Source organism: Stenella coeruleoalba (assembly GCF_951394435.1).
Source record: "Stenella coeruleoalba genome assembly, chromosome: X".
Lineage (NCBI taxonomy): Eukaryota > Metazoa > Chordata > Mammalia > Artiodactyla > Delphinidae > Stenella > Stenella coeruleoalba.
In genome coordinates, this window is record NC_137152.1 from 29,183,964 (window position 1) to 29,203,378 (window position 19,415).

The following is a 19,415-nucleotide window of genomic DNA, read 5'->3' on the forward strand; positions in this document are numbered from 1 at the left end:
CAACAGCCCTAAGGGTATGGCCTAATAGCATTCCCACTGAGGACAAGCAATCTGCAAGTGAAGCCTTGAGATTTAAGAAAGAGTTTCAGAAGTTACTCTGGGAGGGCTTAACTTAGTAATTAAGGTCATGAGGCAGTGCACTCAGGAGGGGAATGTGGGAGAAGGGAACAGGGTACCAGGGTAGAGAGTTACATTAAAGGATGTGCTACGTGTTTAGGTTGGGTAGGGTTAACAACAAGGTAGCTACCATTTACCAAGAACTTCTAAAGCTTTCTTTTTCTTCTGCATGATTTCCCCTCTAAGTGATATATCATGGCTAGCCAAATGCACGTTATGGGTAGCTAAAATGATCAGAGATCATTTTACTTTGGAAGGGAATGGGAAGCAAGATTACTAGATTTAAGACTTAGGCCTGATAAACAGATGTATTCATAAATGTACATATATGAAGGCCAACTAGAAAGAACAGAGCTCCCGAGACAGAGAATTTCAGACTCTGCCCACTTATCTCCCAGAGGGAGGGTCAGTGAGCTGTATTCTATCAAAGTCCTCATTACTTGGACAGTTTGGCAAATCTAGGACCTGGGTCAATTCCAGTTGTGCTAGTTTACTAAGGTATTAATGTAACCATAGGATATCATGCTATTATAAGAAGAAACATGGAGTTATAGCTTATTTTAGAAATAAGCAAAACATCTCTTTTATAATGAACTACAATTTTACTCATTAACTTCATGTAAATCTGTATCAACAATACACTATATCACTTTCTAAAGTTTGAGAAAGCTCTTAGAAAATGGCATCTGCAGTAGAAATCACATCATCAATCATGACACTTTGCACTTAATTAAGCACATTTAAAATTAATCTACATATATCTGGACAACTACTTTAAGTCACATACAGCACTTACCTTCAAACTGAAATAATTTAGGAGAGACTGGCAGAATACTGTCATTTTATAAAAAGAAAGGATAAAGTTTAAATACATTCTTGTCACCAGAACCACATATAATGTAAACAGGTAATCTGGAGTGGTCAGTGGAAGTGCATCTGGTGTTAGGACCCCAGCGAAGAAGTGAATGGGCCTGGCTTCCACCAAAGGACCCTTATTTCATTGGTCAGACACAGCATGAGGAGCTGCAGTCTTTGGTCTGGCCCAGGGCAACACTTTTTACATTTCTTATGGGAAATACCAAGAAACCAAATGTTCCCATGAGGTTTCAGTTTGCTTAAGAAACAATTACATTGTATGCTTTAAAAACTAGAGACTGCTATCAGAAGTCTGCCTAGTGGTCACCCTGGAGGGGGTGGCGGATGGGAAATGGCTGGCAGGGGATTGAAGGGGAGCTTCTAGGGAGCTGAACTGTGTTTTTCCTTGATCTGGATGTTGACTATATGGGTGTGTTCAGTTTGTGGAAAATACATTGAGCTATACATGTATGAGATATATACTTGTCTATGTATTAACGTCAAAAGAATTTTTTTTCAAGTTAAAGACTATAAAGTGTAAAATTTTGTGCTACAATTCTGGATTCATGACATGCCTCAATGTCACATTGGGTAGAAAATGTTTTCCAAACAAGTTAAATAGAGCATAAAACTTCATATCTAAGTCATCGGGTGGAAAGTGTATATTTTAAAATCTCAATTTCAAGATATGTTTTTTTAGGACAAGAAGAGCTAACATGTAAGTTCAAGTTTTAACTACACTAGACATCACTGAGGCAGGAGTGGAGAGTGGGAAGGGCACTAAATACAAAGACCTAAACACTGTTTTCCAAAGCCTTGCTCTACTACTCTTGGCCTGAGCAAGGTTACTTAATGTATTTCAGTCTATCTGTAAAATGGAAAAATGACATTAGCAACACCTACCTAGGAGGGTTTGTATCAAGATGAAAAAGATTGTTTACAGAGAAAATAATATGAGCAAACAATAAGTACTTGTATATAAATATAAGTGATTTTATAAAGGCCATTCTATAAAAAGATAGAATCCCAAGTATGCACTGAGGACTGTCAAAAAACAAGAAGCTTGGATGCTTTTTGCCATGTCCCAGATCTTATCAATAGAAAATAGTTCACTTAAAACGTACACTTCTTTGCTCTACCTTCTCATACACATCCCTTTATTCTCTGCCAGGTGCCCGGTAGCTAGAGCAAGCGAGGGAAGAAGGCGGACGCCTATCAGGAGCAGCCCCTGGATGGCAGGGAAGTGGGGGGTGGCCTCAGCTGGGCTACAGGCCAGTGTTGCCACAGGACAAGATATTCCTAGACCCTCAGGTTTTCCAAGAGAAGTCCAGAAAAATATTTTTTCAATGTAAAATCTCCTGGTATTTCAATGTTGCCATCTGATTCAAATGTTTAAAAAATCACTATGTACACCAAACAAAATAAGTCTGCAGGCCAGACTGCACCCATGGGCTGCCAGTTGTGACTTCCAATTCTTCACTTCTAATGACACTACTTTATAATCTCTACACTTTCCCTTCTTTCTGTGTGCCAGTCCCTTACTTCATTCCTAATTCTGTATTTTTATCACCAAATATATTACAGTTTGACTCTGATAAGTGGCCTGCAAAAATGAATGTAGTGCTCAGGGTACAGAACATCTTGCTGGTTCACAGTTTTATTCTTGTTTTCAGTTTTACTCTATTATTTTCCCCGTCTTTTTCCTTAGATGATTTATCTTCCTCTCTATCTTAAACAAATGCATGATCCATGATTACACTTTATGTGTGAATTATTTTTTAACTATGTGATAAAAACATTAGGATACAGAGGGAAATCTGTGGTCCGGTGACAGCACTAATATCTAAATTTTAGGCTAACCATGTGAGTACCATCAGGCTTTCGTCGTGGTTCAAATGTTGAGGGGCAGTATTTGACCCATGTATGGTGTGTAATGAGAGTTTCACTCTACCCCATATTTAAGGGTTATCATTATCCACTTCATTTCCATGGATCTACCTCCATAAGCTAATTTTTGGGGGGTTGCTACGCTGTATTTAAAAAAAGTACGGTTTACAGGCACATGAAACTAAGTTAAACTCATGCACATCAGCCAGTGACTTGGAGATTCATGAGGGGAGCACTGTACCTGACTTGGTATGATCAGAGAGGATAATTAGAGTGATGCAGGTTAGCATTTGCTGAGTACCCCTAACATGTTCTATGTGTTAACTAATGTAAATATCAAAAGACCCCCCCCCCTTTACTAAAAGAGGGATATAAGACTCAGAAAGGTTAAAAAAAAAACAACTTTCCAGGTGTCCACTCAGCTAATCAGTGAAGGGCTGGGTTTGGAACTCAGCCCTACTGGACTACAGAGCCCATGCTCTGAACCAACTCTGCCCAAATAATTTACAGACCATAATGGCTGCCCTCAGAGTTGTTTCCTCACCACCCTGCGCCACCCACTGATATTTAAAGCATTGCATACTCCTCTTTTTTGTTGATAAGCTCACTTCAGCAATACCCTATTCTTATGTAACCATCGTATATAATAACAGCAAATAAAAATTTAGAATTTTTCCCCCCAGAGCAGCAAAGTCTCTGGAACATACATCTCCCTTTCTAAATTAAGAAATATGCCAGTAGAGCTCTTTGATATTTATTTCTCAAAATCTAGTTCTGATTCTATGTCTCTGAAAAGCGGACTTCCTGGAGTTCACTCTTTGATGTCAACGTGGGCCCTGCCCCCGATCCTCTCTGCAGCCCTCCACTGCTCCTTCTTCCTTGGTTTTGGGGGCCCCTCTGTTTCTTAGAAAGTGTTCTTACCCTTCCTCCTCCTCAGGCTTCCCTTTTTCAACCTCCCCTTACCTACTGATGTTTCCCTGAATTCTCTTCAGTTCTCTTTTCACAATACGAATGTTGCCTCTCATTCAAATCCACAGTTTTAACTACATTTATAAGCTGCTGATACTCAGCATCTTCCCTGAGCTCCAAACCCAGATGTGTATCTGCCTGCTGAACATCTCCTGGATCAACAAGCCCCCAGGCAGTCTCCTCAATCTGTCCCTACTCCTCAGTTCTCAGTCTCCGTGAATGGCACTCTTTCTTCCCAATTTTCCAAGCCAGAAATAAGAAAAGCTTGGACTTTACCTCCCTCCAAGCTCCATATCCTTACTAAGCTCTCCAATTCTATCCACAAATCTCTCTCAGTAATAGAGGTCTGCAACTCTCCATCCCACTGTCCTAGTCCAGCCCCTCTTCAGTCTCTGCCTGGTCTACTGTGACTGACCCTGGTCCTGTTCCCTTCTAATCCACCCTCCATATTGCTGCCAGAATGACGCTACAAAAGCCCAAGTGTGATCATCTTACTCTTTTTTAACATCTTTTACAAACACGGAAGCTCTTGTGCCCCTCTATCCAGGTCAAAGGATACTCTAGGCTGCAGTCACACGGAAATACTCTCCTGGCTTCCGTCAGCCTGGCTCTCATCACCCTGCCCCCTCTTTGCCTGGATAGGTTTTACTTTTCATGACTCAGTTCAAGTTTCACCAGCACTCCCGGAAGCCCTTTCCTTGTTTTTCCCAGTGGCAGCTGAAGTGCCAGCCCTGAGGCACTCTACTGTGCTGGTAAATTTTCTGGTCAGCCTGTAGAAACAGCCAAGAGTTCCTTGAGATCAGGAGCCATATCTTATAAAGTGCTCTTTCTTCTTATTAACTAAGGGATTTAATGGAGGAAAGCCATAGATTTGTTTTCAAATCATATTTTTATCTTTGGGCAGTCTTGGCTAATAACATGGGGGTATCAAGAAATATTAAGGGCACTGTTAAACAACAGTTAAGGCAGAGTCATAGGAACTCTTTTTACCTGGTGTTCTTTCACGAAATCTATACCTACCTAACATCCCTGATAGGTTAGAGGAGCACAGGAAGTTGATTGTAAGCAGCCCTCACTGCTTGAGATCCACCTGATTCGGGGTAGCTTCTGTTCTCTTTTTGGTGCTTGGTACATAAATATTTGTTGACTGAATAATATGTACCAACTCTAAGTTATGTGTCAGGTACTGGGCATATAATATCACATTTAACTTTCACAATGGAAAGAATGAAGGAAGAAATTACAGCACCTTTCTCCGAGGTAGCATTTTATTTTTAATCTACATGTATACAGAAAATTTACTTCTATAGTGAAATAATAGAAAACATTTCAATTGCACTCACCTGGAGTGCTGCTGGTCAGCAGCAGCAGATGTTTCTGTGGTACTTCTTTGTAGCTTACCTTATTTTTCTGCCAGAGTCCTCATTTGAAACTGTAATTCAATGGATTCTACATATACAACTCACACTTGCCTCAAAAATGATGACTGATAAACTACAGTAAAAGCATGATCAACCAGCAGATGGGGACAATAAAGGAGGAACTAGTTATTCCAATCTACTTAACCAACTATTAATTCAGGTCTGAAAATGACTAGGCCGGTGCTCTTTTGACCAGAGTACCAGGCATGCATGAATTACTGCTTCTAAAAGAGCACAAAGATTTTTGGGGGCCAGGGAAATGTGAAGAAATGGGTAAGAAATGCTGTTTACAATTGGTTATCTAGACTGGTTCAAATTCTGAGATGCACATATTTTAAGAACATCATTTCAGTATTGCCGGCTAATTATCTCTTCAGTGGAAGATGAATGCCCATACCTTTAACTTGAGTTTAAGAGTTTCTCATCTCCTTGGAGGTTTTTTCTTTAGGAACTCCACTTCTGTCATCCATCTTATTTAATCTTAAGTCTACTTCTAAGATAACCACGTTTTGCACCAGATTTAACAACACAGCACATACATTTTAATCAAAGTATTAATTCAATTCTACTAACACTAATGAATGTGGTAGAATTTGCTAGAACACTGCAATGCCAAATCCGTATATTTGGTTGGTCAGTGGAAGCTACCAGAGAGCCTTGCAGCTAAGACAAAATTTATAACTACTCCTAGGAATTTCTTCACTTCCTATCCTAGTCTTTTTCCTCATATTCTTTCTCACTCATGAAAAATCAAATGTGCAAAGAATTCAACTACACAAAATTCATAGGATGTTTACCATCACAATCCTCCTTGATAAAAGTAAGTATAAGAAATTCCTCACGTCTAAGATATAGAAATGACTGGGGAAGGAAAGCTATGAATAAACAATAATGAAACAAACTAGCTGCACTACATACAATGGAATTACTCTAGTGGAAATCTAGCCTCTCTAAAATTCAATATCTAACATTAGTTTCTCTTTTCACAGACAACTACTGACTGTATACATTTAATTTTTATTTTACTTGAAACATTCTGACAAACAGCAAACAAAGAATTACAGAAGAGTGAATGAAGAATACATTGAAGGTAAGTAATAGACACTGGGAATGGCAGTACTGGGAATGAAGGTCTGACAGTACAATGAAAGCTCAGAAATGATAGGAGTTTAGAAGCACAGAATTACGGAAGACAAAAGACATTAAAGGTGTCATAGTTTTTTAAGAGTAAAGAACATTTCATGGAAAACTAGATTAATTGTAAAGTATAATTTTTTTTCCTTAAAAAATTTTCTTATGCAAATAACAAACACGTTAGAATGAAAGAATCTAAGAGTTACAAGGGGCTACAGTTATCATATCATCTAATCCATTCTATTTTACAGATAAGGAAACTGAAGCCCAAAGAGTAGCTTTGCTTGGCAATAAATACTTAAAGTTTTTCACACTTTTACAATATGCGTTCATCCCCATTTCATTAGATATTCTGTCATTTACCAAACAGTAACCAAAAGAGACATTAGAGTCTAAGTTCTGAACCCAGCTGTCACTTTGTAGATTGCTGCAAAAAGGACACATAAAAGGTAAAAAGACAGCACTATTTTTTTTAAAAATGTGAATTCCTCATTTTAGCTTTAGAATACCACCCATTCTTATAAAATTATTCTATACGGTAGGGAAACTGTAATCACAGACTGAAAAAACTATGCTACCATAGTTATAAGAAATTAGACGTTTTTATAACCCTTAAAGATCTGTGCCATTTTTAAAGGGACTTACTTGTATACACAAAATACTTTTTACAATATACTCGTTTCCTAAAACTGTCTTTAATGAGGAATAATATTAATTATATACTATTATCTTTTGATATTTTCTACTTATATATTTATAATTCAGGGGAAAATACACCAAAATATTAGTTTAAGAGAAACCAAAATTTACCAGTGCCTCAAGTTATCTTTATCAGTTTCTACTGTACCACAGGTAAGGTAACCATGACATAAAATCAATATAACAGAATGAGTGCCTATTCTTCATAATGTGTTCAAGTTGTTTGGCTGGACATAATCAGGTCCAATTTAAAGTTTGTTACTTCAATTCCAAATAATGTGGTAATACATTATTCCAAAATGTTTTGGAACCTGATGGCCCATTTTCTAAGAGTTGTTTTGACTGCACTGGCATTTTGAACCTCTGTACTTCATGCTCTTTCCCCTTTCCTTCCCTGTTAGTAATAAACTTTTTTGGATATGTTTTATCTTTGTCATATTTCACAGATCCTCTCATCTTGCTCCCTTTGCTGGATTCTCTTCCTCCACCCTGTCTTCCCTGCCTTCCACTTTCTTCATTGCCTCTCTCCTGGTACTTTCCCTCCTCTTCCTCATCATCCTCCTCTTCTTCCTTCTCCCCTTCTTTCCTGCTGTTTTCTTCCTCTTTCCTCTCCCTCGCTGCCCCCTCCTTCTCTTCCCTTTCCTTGCCTTCCCCCTCTCCCTCTTCCTCTCCTTCCCCCTCCTCCCCCTCTCCTTCTTCCTCTTCTCCTCCTTCTTCCCCCTCCTTTTCTCCCTCCCCCTCTGCTTCCTGCCCCTCCCCCTCCTCCTCTCCTTCCTCCTCCTCCCCCTCTCCTTCCCCCTCCTCCCCCTCTCCTTCTTCCTCTTCTCCTCCTTCTTCCCCCTCCTCTTCTCCCTCCCTCTCTGCTTCCTGCCCCTCCTCCTCTCCTTCTTCCTCCTCTCCTTCTCCTTGCCCCTCTCCCTCCTCCTCTCCTCCTTCCTCCTCCCCCTCTCCTTCTTCCTCTTCTCCTCCTTCTTCCCCCTCCTCTTCTCCCTCCCTGTCTGCTTCCTGCCCCTCCCCCTCCCCTTCCTCCTCCTCCCCTTCTTCTCTTTCTCCCTCTCCCTCCTCCTCCTCTCCTTCTCCCTCTCCTCCTTCCTCCTCCCCCTCTCTTTCCCCCTCTCCGTCCCCATCTCCTTCCTCCTCCTCTCCTTCTTCTCCTCCCTCCTCTGCTCCCCCTTCTCCCTCCTGCTCATCTCCCTCCTCCTCTCCCCCCTCTTCTTCCTGCCCTTCCTCTTCTCCTTCCTGCCCCTCCCCTTCTTCTACTTCCTCCCCCTCTCCTTTCTCTTCTTCCTCTTTCCCTTCTCTCTTCTCCTCTCCTTCTCTGTCTTCTCCCCCCTCTTCCTCCTTGCCTTCCTCCTCCTCTCCTTCCCCCCCTGCTTGCTCGCTCCCTTCCCCTTCCTCCAGCCCTTTGTTTCTTTCCTCCTGATGGCCCTGTTCCCTCTCCTTTTGCTCCCGTTCCTCCTCCTCTTTCAGGTCTTCCTCTCCCTTACCCAGGCTCTCCATTTCTCCTCCTCCCTTGTCTTTCTCCTCCTCCCCCTCCTCACTTCCTGTTCCACTCCTCTGTTCCACTCCTGAATTACCCTCCTTCCCGATTCCCTCACCTCCACCTTCAGGCACGTGCTCTGCCTCTCCCCCTGGCTTTCCCTCGCCTTCACTCACCTCTGCTCTGTCTGTAAGGTCATCTGACAGGAACTTTGCTTCCTCTTCCTCTTTTTCTCCAGGCACCTCCTCATTTATATCTATCTCTTGCTCCTCTATTCCACTTCCTTCTGAATCATCTTCTCCTTCCTGCTCCTCTGGGGTGTCTGATACGTGGTCACCCTTAAAACCATATTTTGCCATGTATTTGGACATTCTGTGTTCGATCTCTTCCTCATGTCCTTGTTCAATAAATTTTCTGCTATACCGCAAGTTTTGGTCAGTTTCCACTTCATCCTTTTTCTCTCCACTGCTAAATTCTATTGACTCAGGCTGCTTGAATCCATCAGCTGTACCCTGCTGACTTTCACTATCACCTTCCAAGTTACTGTCTGGCTCCTCCATAGATTCTCTTTCACTGTCAAAGATCATATCTCGCTTGTTACTTTTACTTTCCTTAACAAAGTTTTTATTTTCTTCATCCTCAATATTCATGTCTCTATTTGGTAAGTCGTCAAGGAATGTATCAATATTTTTTCTATTCTCTTCACTTTTTCTTATATCATTCAGACCTGTCATTTTCACCAGACCAGTTTCCTTCTCAGAGACTATTTTCTCCACTTCTGAATCCTTCTGACTTTGTCCTTCATCATTTTCCTTTTCTATTTCCTTACTCTTAAGTGGATAGACGCCATGCTTATTTTCATGTCTAAATATCCCTTTTTGCAAACTCTCTGCACTGGTGTTGGCCTGAGGCCTTTGCTGGCCTGAGTTGTTACCTACGTCCTCATCTGAAAATGCTTCCATAGTCACAGCTGCTTGCATCATGTACATTCCTTTTGCCAAAAGTTGTTTATATGCTTTCCCTTCTTTCATCTTTTTGGACATCTCTTCACTTTCATATTCATTACTACCGCCATTTTCAGTATGAGCTGTATGCTGCTTCAGTTTCTCAATTGTTTCTTGTTTCTGTAAATTTTTTCAAGTAATCGTCATACTACTATTAGTTGACAAAGGTAACTTATCTATTATAAAATACTGCCAAGATTCTACATTATTATAAATTTCACTAGAATAAAAATGCCCAGTTTTATCAGACATTTTGCTCAGATTTTGGGTTCTTTGGGGGGATAATTTATGCCACTCTCTAAGTCTGTGGAACATCTAATTTTGATTTAGTAACATATATCTGTGTTTAACTTTCAAATTTACCACCTGCCTTAACTTTGACATTATGCACAGTACCATCAATATTTATTCTCTGCCCCTTTTCTTAATCTGAATCAATTCTTAAATATATTTCCAGACTGATTTTGCAAAATATTGCTAAAAAATGTATGGTTTTCTACCTTCCCTATCGTTTTGTCAAATTTTGATTGGTCTTTTGATTCCATGAAATTCTCAAAATTAAAGAAAATAAATGAAAATATGAAATTTTAAAAAATTTGAAATAATGAATAGCTTATTTCTAGAAGAAAAAAATCTAAAATGAGAACTATAAGTGAGAAAGTTCCTTGGTGGCCTAGTGGTTAGGATTTGGAGCTTTCACTGCAGAGGCCCAGGTTCGATCCCACATGCCGCGGCCAAAATACAAAAAACCCCCAAAAAAACAACAACAAACATAACTACAAATGAAATGTTTTTATCAATACACTAGATAATAATTAATATTTTTCTTTTCTAAACAAAATCCTTTGAGTTCTCAAATTTTTGACCCTCTTCCTTTTATCTACTATATTCTTTAATTATAATAATTTGCATACATAAAAAACACTATGAGAAAAAAATACTTAAGGTAAAATATAAGATTTTATAAAAACTTTATAAACTTTTATAAAAAACATATAATGAAACATTGAGATTTTGATGATACATTAAGAATATGAAATTAATTTCCTGCTGGACAAAATAAGGCAAATAACAAATTGCTGACCTAAATTCTACAAGCTAATGTATTGAAATAGTCAATGAATTTGGGTCTCTAGACAGTAAAACATCACTAAATCAAGTTTTATAAATTGTGACGAGTGCTAGGCCTAGGAAGAGGTCATTTTTCGCTAAGTAAATTATTAAAACAGCACAAGTTAAAAATTAATATATAAAATATAAATTTTATAATATATAAAAAATACTATAATAAATCTTTTTTTATTCACTAAAAATACCTAGGCTTGGTAGGGCCTCCACTTAAAAGGACTATGTGAAGTATAAAATACATGTCAGTTTAAAAGAAAGTGCTTTCCTTTTCTGTTTGTTCTAGGTGTCTTCTTTAAAAAGTCATGATTCTTTCAAGAGCCCTAAGAGAGACAGAGGCCCAGCTGCCAGAAATAACTTCTAAATGTATGTGCCTAGCACAATAAAGCAGCACAGAAGAGGCAGAGCCCAGAGTCTAAGAGGAAGGAAAGACATACAAAAGATGTCTGCTTGGAAGTATAGTCAAGTCAATAGATCAGTCAGTCACTGAGCTTCCATAACTGTGTTAGGAGAAAAGCTCTTCCATATTCAAAAAGAATGCTGTTATTCACCATGGCTCTCAGTAAAATATAGATAGGACTAATGAGGATTGGCACTAAATTTTTATAATTTAGCAAGATTCTCTTGGATTTCAGTGACTTTGATTTTAAGGATTTTTATTTTAACAATGTGGCAAAGGCACTAGAAATAGAAATTAAATGTTTTCTGCAGCCTTCGTCCTTCAATTTACATTTCTCTAATTTACTTTTCTAATCTTCAACCCTTCATCCTTTCACATCACTGGTCCTTAAAGCCAGGAAAAGCAAATGACTTCAGGACAGGCCTTTATCTCTCCAGGGTTGTGAAAACCAGAATATTCCTTACTCTTGCTATTCATTTGTTATTCATTAAAGGTCTCTCTTTATCACCCACGCATAGTTTCTGACTAATTTCCAAATGTTTAATCTTGTTTTTATGCTACCAATTCCTTGATAAATTAATGCCTATTCCAAACATTGTAAAAGCAATTACCAAATATTTCAACTAAACCCACAAAATTTTAGAACTAGAAAAGATGTTAATATCATCCTGTAAGGTCAGCAAGGTAACTCACCCAAAGTCATACTCAACCAAAGTGTGAGAGGCACTCATAGACAGTAGCCTCTTCCAATACTTAAGAACTGTGATAAAAATCTTTTGCCTTGACGGTAACAAAGTATGGCTATCGTCATTTGTTAGTGACTCCAAAGAGCAAATTTCGGCAGGGAAATTCTGCCACTCTTCTTGCATCACAGAGAATACACACCAACAGAATAAGCCCAAATTGAGGCTCTATATATTGTATCCCCGTCTTTTAAATCCTAAAGTAAGTGAATGCTTACCTTTCTTGTGTTCTTTCCAGAAACCTTTCAAGAAAAATATAAATAATTTAAAGTATTCTTACCCATCATAGTGAAAATAACTCTCTATATTATACCTTTTGTTTTTGAACTGGTGATAATTTTAATGATTTTTCATTGGAATTCAGGCTCATCATATGTGTCTGAAATAAATTTTAAAAAATATGTTCTAAAAAGAATAAAGACTAGATATATGATTATATATTTATACATATGATTATATATTTATATATATGATTATATATTGATTTTTAAAAATATATAAATGAAATTAACACAAAACAGTCCATATAGTCATATAATCAACTCTCAATTGCATACTAATAATGTGAGAGTTGAAATGAATTTTACTGTATGTAACCTATACCTCAATAAAGCTGATTTTAAAATAATGAATGAAACCAAAACAAAAACAAAAGCTTTTCTATGTATATAACGGCTTAGGAAGTAGACATACATATACACAGACATACACATACAAATACATGAGGAACTTATATCTATATCACATAAATAGGAAAACCATTACCATATTTAAGACATCAGTAGTTTCTCCAAGGCTTTCTGAATCCTCTGCTGAAAAATTGTCTGTCTCTTTCCCTTTGGTTATTTTACGTTGAAAATAATCTGAATGATTAAAAGAGAAAAGAGAAAACAAGATTTCAACAGAAAAGTGAAAGACAACTAGACAATAAACAGAAATTATTCTGTAATATAAAAGTACAGTTATAATTTTACTAAAGGTCCTTAAACCTCATATTAAGGGAACTGAACAGAATTCATTCACAGTGATAACAGGTTTTAAAATCTTTTTGAAAATTTAAAAACTATGACACTGATGAGATAACAATTGCTTCATTCATGTGAACAGGCAAACATTATTCCTTTGGGGTAAATACTACCCAAGTATCAAGCACTGTGATGGCCAGACCCCAAAAAGGTCTCCAACAACCCACATCCTCTGCTATGCATACCTCTGTGGAGTTCTCTTCCACATTTTACCAGGTTGGTCTGTATGGCCAATAAAAAAAGCAGATATAATTGTGATGCTATTGTGGCTTATGTCTCAGTTCTCTCTCCCTCTCTCTCTCTCGCGTGCGCGCGTGCACACACACACACTTTCTTGGAAGCCATGTTGTGAGCATCCCCAGGGAGAAGCCCATGTGCTGAGGGAGTGAAGCCTCCTGCCGATAGCCACGTGAGTGAGCTTGAAAGAGGATCCTCCAGACTCAGTCAAGCCTTCAGATGACGGCAGCCCCATCTGACAATGTGACTACAACTACATGAAATACCCTGAGCCAGAACCACTCAGCTAGACTGTTCCTGGATTCTCGACCCTGAGAAACTGTGGGAGATAGTAAATGTTTGTTGTTTTAACCTAAGTTTTAGGATCATTTCTTATGTAGCAACAGAAAACTAGCACAAGGACCTGGAAACTTTTATAGAAAACTGCAAGGTTATTACATCATAAAGCAGATAATTAAAAGTTACAAGCTTTATTTGACCTTACATTTTTCTCAATTACCATACCCCCATGTAGCACACATATACTTATTTGAGAGGAGCTCCTTAATGAAGTCTTCACTAAAAATGCCAGTCCACAGTGATCTCTCCCTTGTAAATTCATTCAATTCAAATGAACAAATAGTCTGTCTTTATTCCATGTGAGGTATTATGTAGGAGATATCAACTTAAGTAACTACTAAATCTTAATGAACTTATAGTCTAGAAGAGAATACAAAACATATTACATAGGGGAATGAGAAAGCACATCCAAATGTTGGGAATCAGGAAATGTTTCACTAAGGAGTTACAGGGAATGATGGATAAGTAGAATTCTGAGAGGCAGAGATGGAGGTGGATGGGGAAGAAAATAAGCCTAGTGCTAAAAGAAGCTGTGGAATGGCTTGTGTTGAAGGCTTACCGTGTACTTGGAACATATGCTTTTATACATGTCAGGTTAATGTCATGACAATAAGAGAGCTAAGTGTTATATCCCCATTTCACAAATGAATAAATTAAGGTTCAGTGACTCTTTTGGTGTCAAGTGTCAATCTCAAGTCTGCCTTGACTTCACAGCCTTTCCACTCAGTCTGACTGCGAAGAGCTCAGTTTGATTAAAATCAGGGGTCAGCAACCTTTTTCTGTCAAAGGCCACATGTTAAACGTTATAGGCTTTGAGGCCATACAGTCTCTGTCCTGATTATGCAAACTCTGCCACTGAAATGTGAAAGTAGCCACAGACAATACATAAATTAATGGGCGTGACTGGCTTCTAATAAACTTTATAAAAACCGGTGGCTGACAACCTGGAAAAAATGGACAAATTCTTAGAAAAGCACAACCTTCCAAGACTGAACCAGGAAGAAATAGAAAATATAAACAGACCAATGACAAGCACTGAAATTGAAACTGTGATTAAAAATCTTCCAACAAACAAAAGCCCAGGACCAGATGGCTTCACAGATGAATTCTATCAAACATTTAGAGAAGAGCTAACACCTATCCTTCTCAAACTCTTCCAAAATATAGCAGAGGGAGGAACACTCCCAAACTCATTCTACGAGGCCACCATCACTCTGATACCAAAACCAGACAAAGATGTCACAAAAAAAGAAAACCTCAGGCCAATATCACTGATAAAACATAGATAAAAAAATGCTCAACAAAATACTAGCACACAGAATCCAACAGCACATTAAAAGGATCAAACACCATGATCAAGTGGGGTTTATCCCAGGATTGCAAGGATTCTTGCAATCAATCAATGTGATACACCATATTAACAAATTGAAGGAGAAAAACCATATGATCATCTCAGTAGATGCAGGAAAAGCTTTTGACAAAATTCAACACCCATTTATGATAAAAACTCTCCAGAAAGTAGGCATAGAGGGAACTTACCTCAACATAATAAAGGCCATATATGACAAACCCACAGCCAATCTCATTCTCAATGGTGAAAAACTGAAAGCATTTCCTCTAAGATCAGGAACAAGACAAGGTGGTCCACTCTCACCACTATTACACAACATAGTTGTGTAAATTTTAGCCACAGCAATCAGAGAAGAAAAAGAAATAAAAGGAATCCAAATCAGAAAGATGAAGTAAAGCTGTCACTGTCTGCAGATGACATGACACTATACATAGGAAATCCCAAAGATGCTACCAGAAAACTACTAGAGCTAATCAAAGAATTTCATAAAGTAGCAGGACACAAAATTAATGCATAGAAATCTCTTGCATTCCTATACACTAATGATGAACAATCTGAAAGAGAAATTAAGGAAACACTCCCATTTACCACTGCAACAAAAAGAATAAAATACCTAGGAATAAACCTACCTAGGGAGACCAAAGACCTATATGCAGAAAATTATAAGACACTGATGAAAGAAATTAAGGATGATACCAACAGATGGAGAGATATACCATGTTCTTGGATGGGAAGAATCAACATTGTGAAAATGACTATACTACCCAAAGCAATCTACAGATTCAATGTAATCCCTATCAAACTACCACTGGCATTTTTCACAGAACTAGAACAAAAAATTTCACAATTTGTATGGAAACATAAAAGACCCCAAATAGCCAAAGGAATCTTGAGAAAGAAAAACGTTGCTGGAGGAATCAGGCTCCTGGACTTCAGACTATACTACAAAGCTACAGTAATCAAGACAGTATGGTACTGGCACAAAAACAGAAATATAGATCAATGGAACAGGATAGAAAGCCCAGAGATAAACCCACGCACATATGCTCACCTTATTTTTAATAAAGGAGGCAAGAATATACAATGGAGAAAAGACAGCCTCTTCAGTAAGTGGTGCTGGGAAAACTGGACAGGTACATGTAAAAGAATGAACTTAGAACACTCCCTAACACCATACACAAAAATAAACTCAAAATGAATTAAAGACCTAAATGTAAGACCAGTCACTATCAAACTCTTAGAGGAAAACATAGGCACAACACTCTATGAGATACATCACAGCAAGATCCTTTTTGACCCACCTCCTAGAGAAATGGAAATAAAAACAAAAATAAACAAATGGGACCTAATGAAACCTAAAAGCTTTTGCACAGCAAAGGAAACCATAAACTAGAGCAAAAGACAACCCTCAGAATGGGAGAAAATATTTGCAAATGAAGCAACTGACAAAGGATTAATCTTCAAAATTTACAAGCAGCTCATGCAGCTCGATAACAAAACAAGAAACAACCCAATCCAAAAATGGGCAGAAGACCTAAATAGACATTTCTCCAAAGAAGATATCCAGATTGCCAACTAACACATGAAAGGATGCTCAACATCAGTAATCATTAGAGAAATGCAAATCAAAACTACAATGAGGTATCACCTCACACCGGTTGGAATGGCCATTATCAAATGTTCTACAAACAATAAATGCTGGAGAGGGTGTGGAGAAAAGGGAACCCTCTCGCACTGTTGGTGGGAATGTAAACTGATACAGCCACTATGGAAAACAGTATGGAGGTTCCTTAAAAAACTAAAAATAGAATTACCATACGACCCAGCAATCCCACTACTGGGCATATACCCTGAGAAAACCATAATTCAGAGTCATGTACCACAATGCTCATTGCAGCTGTATTTACAATAGCAAGGACATGGAAGCAACCTAAGTGTCCATCGACAGATGAATGGATAAAGAAGACGTGGCACATATATACAATGGAATGTTACTCAGTCATATAAAGAAACGAAATTGAGTTATTTGTAGTGAGGTGGATGGACCTAGAGGCTGTCATACAGAGTGAAGTAAGTCAGAAAGAGAAAAACAAATATCGTATGCTAATACATATATATGGAATCTAAAAAAAAAAAGTTTCTGAAGAACCTAGGGGCAGGACAGGAATAAAGATGCAGACGTAGAGAATGGACTTGAGGACACGGGGATGGGGAAGGGTAAGCTGGGACGAAGTGAGAGAGTGGCACGGACATATATACACTACCAGATGTAAAATAGATAGCTAGTGGGAAGCAGCTGCATAGCATACGGAGATCAGCTCGGTGCTCTGTGACCACCTAGAGGAGTTGGATAGGGAGGGTGGGAGGGAGATGTAAGAGGGAGGGGATATGGGGATATTAGTATACGTAGAGCTGATTCACTTTGTTATATAGCAGAAACTAACAAAACAATGTAAAGCAATTATACTCCAGTAAAGACATTAAAAAACCCCCAAAAAACCGGTTGCTGGCCAGATTTGACCCATGGGCCACAGCCTGCAGACTTGAGACCTAAATTAAGGTTATAAGAAAAAGGCTGCTGAGAGATGAAGCTAGAAAAGCAGGTGGGAGTTACATGGGGAAATTTACATTTATTTAAAAAAAATATTAGGTATCCTCTGAAGACATTGGAGCAGATGGGAACTAAAGTGTACCTGAAGGAGATTAAAATAGAAAAGTACTAAGCAGGAGAGATTGGAGATGGCAGAAAAAGGAGGTTTGGAAAATAGATAGTATACCATTTAAGCTCATGGTCTTGGCCTTATACTTGACTGAGAAAATAGAAGTCGTCAGAGGTGATCTGCTTTATCTTCTCACCAACAAATGTACAAATTTACCTACATTTTCCTGTTAAAATGTAGGATGTGTCTTTCCTCTTAACAAAGACTGCTCTGTATGCCAGCCCCTCCTGTCTTCTCAAGAGCTTTGCACCTTTGGTCATATCCTCTCTCTCGTGTGCTACCAATCTCTCTGGGACTACTGGCTCATGTCCATTAGGCACAGCGGTCCCCAAGGTCCTCAACCTTTCTGGCACCAGGGACCGGTTTTGTGGAAGACAGGTTTTCCACAGTTTATAAAGTTTTTATAAAATCTTATATTTTACCTTAAGTATTTTTTTCTCATAGTGTTTTTTATGTATGCATAAAAAACAGCCCATTTCTCTGCTCCTCTTCAGGACCAAAATAGGCAAAAGAACTATCTACACACTCTATCTCCTCTTCACGTCCTCATTTCCCCTTCATGCCTCAACTTTTAACACTCTGCCTTCTGTCCTGATCTCTCCCTGGAACTGCTCTTGTCAGGATCACCAAAAATCTCCATGATGCTTAATCCATGGATGCTTCTTTGAACTCCTTTTCCTTGACCTTTGAGCGGTACTTTGAATTCATGACCCTACTCCCTCCTCATGACCCTCCTCCTACCTTACTGGCTGATGAGGCTGGGGAAGGTGGTTTTGTGGGCTCTTCCTCTCCTCCCCTCTAAGTGTTAGACATTCTCAGGGCTAAATCCTGGGCCCTCTCTTCTTGCTACTCTACTCTCTAATAGGTGATTTCACCAACTTCCATGGATTATCAATACCATCTCTATGTTGACGTTTTTCAAATTTCTGTCTCTTGTCCACACCTATCTTCTAAATGTTATTCTTTCATTTTCAACTGCCTGCTTGATATTTCTGCTTGGATGTCTCACAGGTATCTCAAGCTCAATTTTTATTTTTTTTTCTCAAAGCAGTCGACCATCCTCCTGCCTACACATCTATGTGTGACCCATTAACGAGCAAGTTCAGTTGTTTCTATGACTAAAATGTATTTCAAATCTGCAAACACCATCATCTCTTGCAAAAGGCTCTTAAGTATTCTTCCTACCTCTAGTCTGGCATCCCTACATCCACACACCGGCAAAAGTGATCATCTTAAAATATAAATGGCACTGGAGCGCATCACTCCAGTATTTAAAACCCTTTAATGACTTTCTATTACACTTAAGAGAAACACTCAAATCAAATAGGCCTCTCATGGCCTATAAACCCATGGATATTTTTCTGCTGTCTCTTTTTCCAACATCATCTTGTCCTGCCTTTTCCCTCACTCTCTGAGCCCAGTGATCTTCTTTCCTTTTCCTATAAACTGCTTCCAAACCTTTACCTACATTATTTTCTCTGCCTGTAACATACACATCTCTCTTTGTGTGGCTACTTTTTATCCTTTATGTTTTAGCTTAAATGTCACTTCCTCAGTCATGTCTTCCCTGACCTCCTTCACTCCATGAGAAATACTGAAGCCTGCAAATAATTTATAAAAAGTCACATTATATGTTGGATACAACTTTCAAAATATTTTTATTAAGTTGGTTTTAGCAAACAGTCACAAAAAGATATGGGATGGCTTTTCCTTTCGCTCTAGCTACAAAGTTCTATCTTCACATTCAAATCTCTTGAAGTGGGAAACAACTTGTCCCAAACCATAAACTTCTCTTTTCCTTGCACACACTGTTGCCAGAATCTACTTTTCCCATGTACAGGGATGAAGAGCACCAGTGATTCCTATCTCCAAAGGAAACATACAGAATTTGTGGGTGAGATGTAGGAAA

The 19,415-nt window shown here is 38.5% G+C and overlaps 1 protein-coding gene across 2 annotated transcripts in view; it reads right to left on the minus strand.

Moving 5' to 3' along the window:
• RPGR (retinitis pigmentosa GTPase regulator) overlaps positions 1-19,415 on the minus strand; it is a 62,080-nt gene that overhangs the window by 18,898 nt on the left and 23,767 nt on the right. The window contains exons 12-14 of one of the 2 annotated variants that reach the window (XM_079909887.1): positions 12,600-12,697; positions 12,148-12,213; positions 8,739-9,686 (exon numbers count right to left, since the gene is read on the minus strand). In XM_079909887.1, the coding sequence (XP_079766013.1) occupies positions 8,739-9,686; positions 12,148-12,213; positions 12,600-12,697 (1,112 nt within the window). The remainder of the gene's footprint in view (positions 1-8,738; positions 9,687-12,147; positions 12,214-12,599; positions 12,698-19,415) is intronic. The other variant, XM_079909886.1, reaches the window with a different exon arrangement.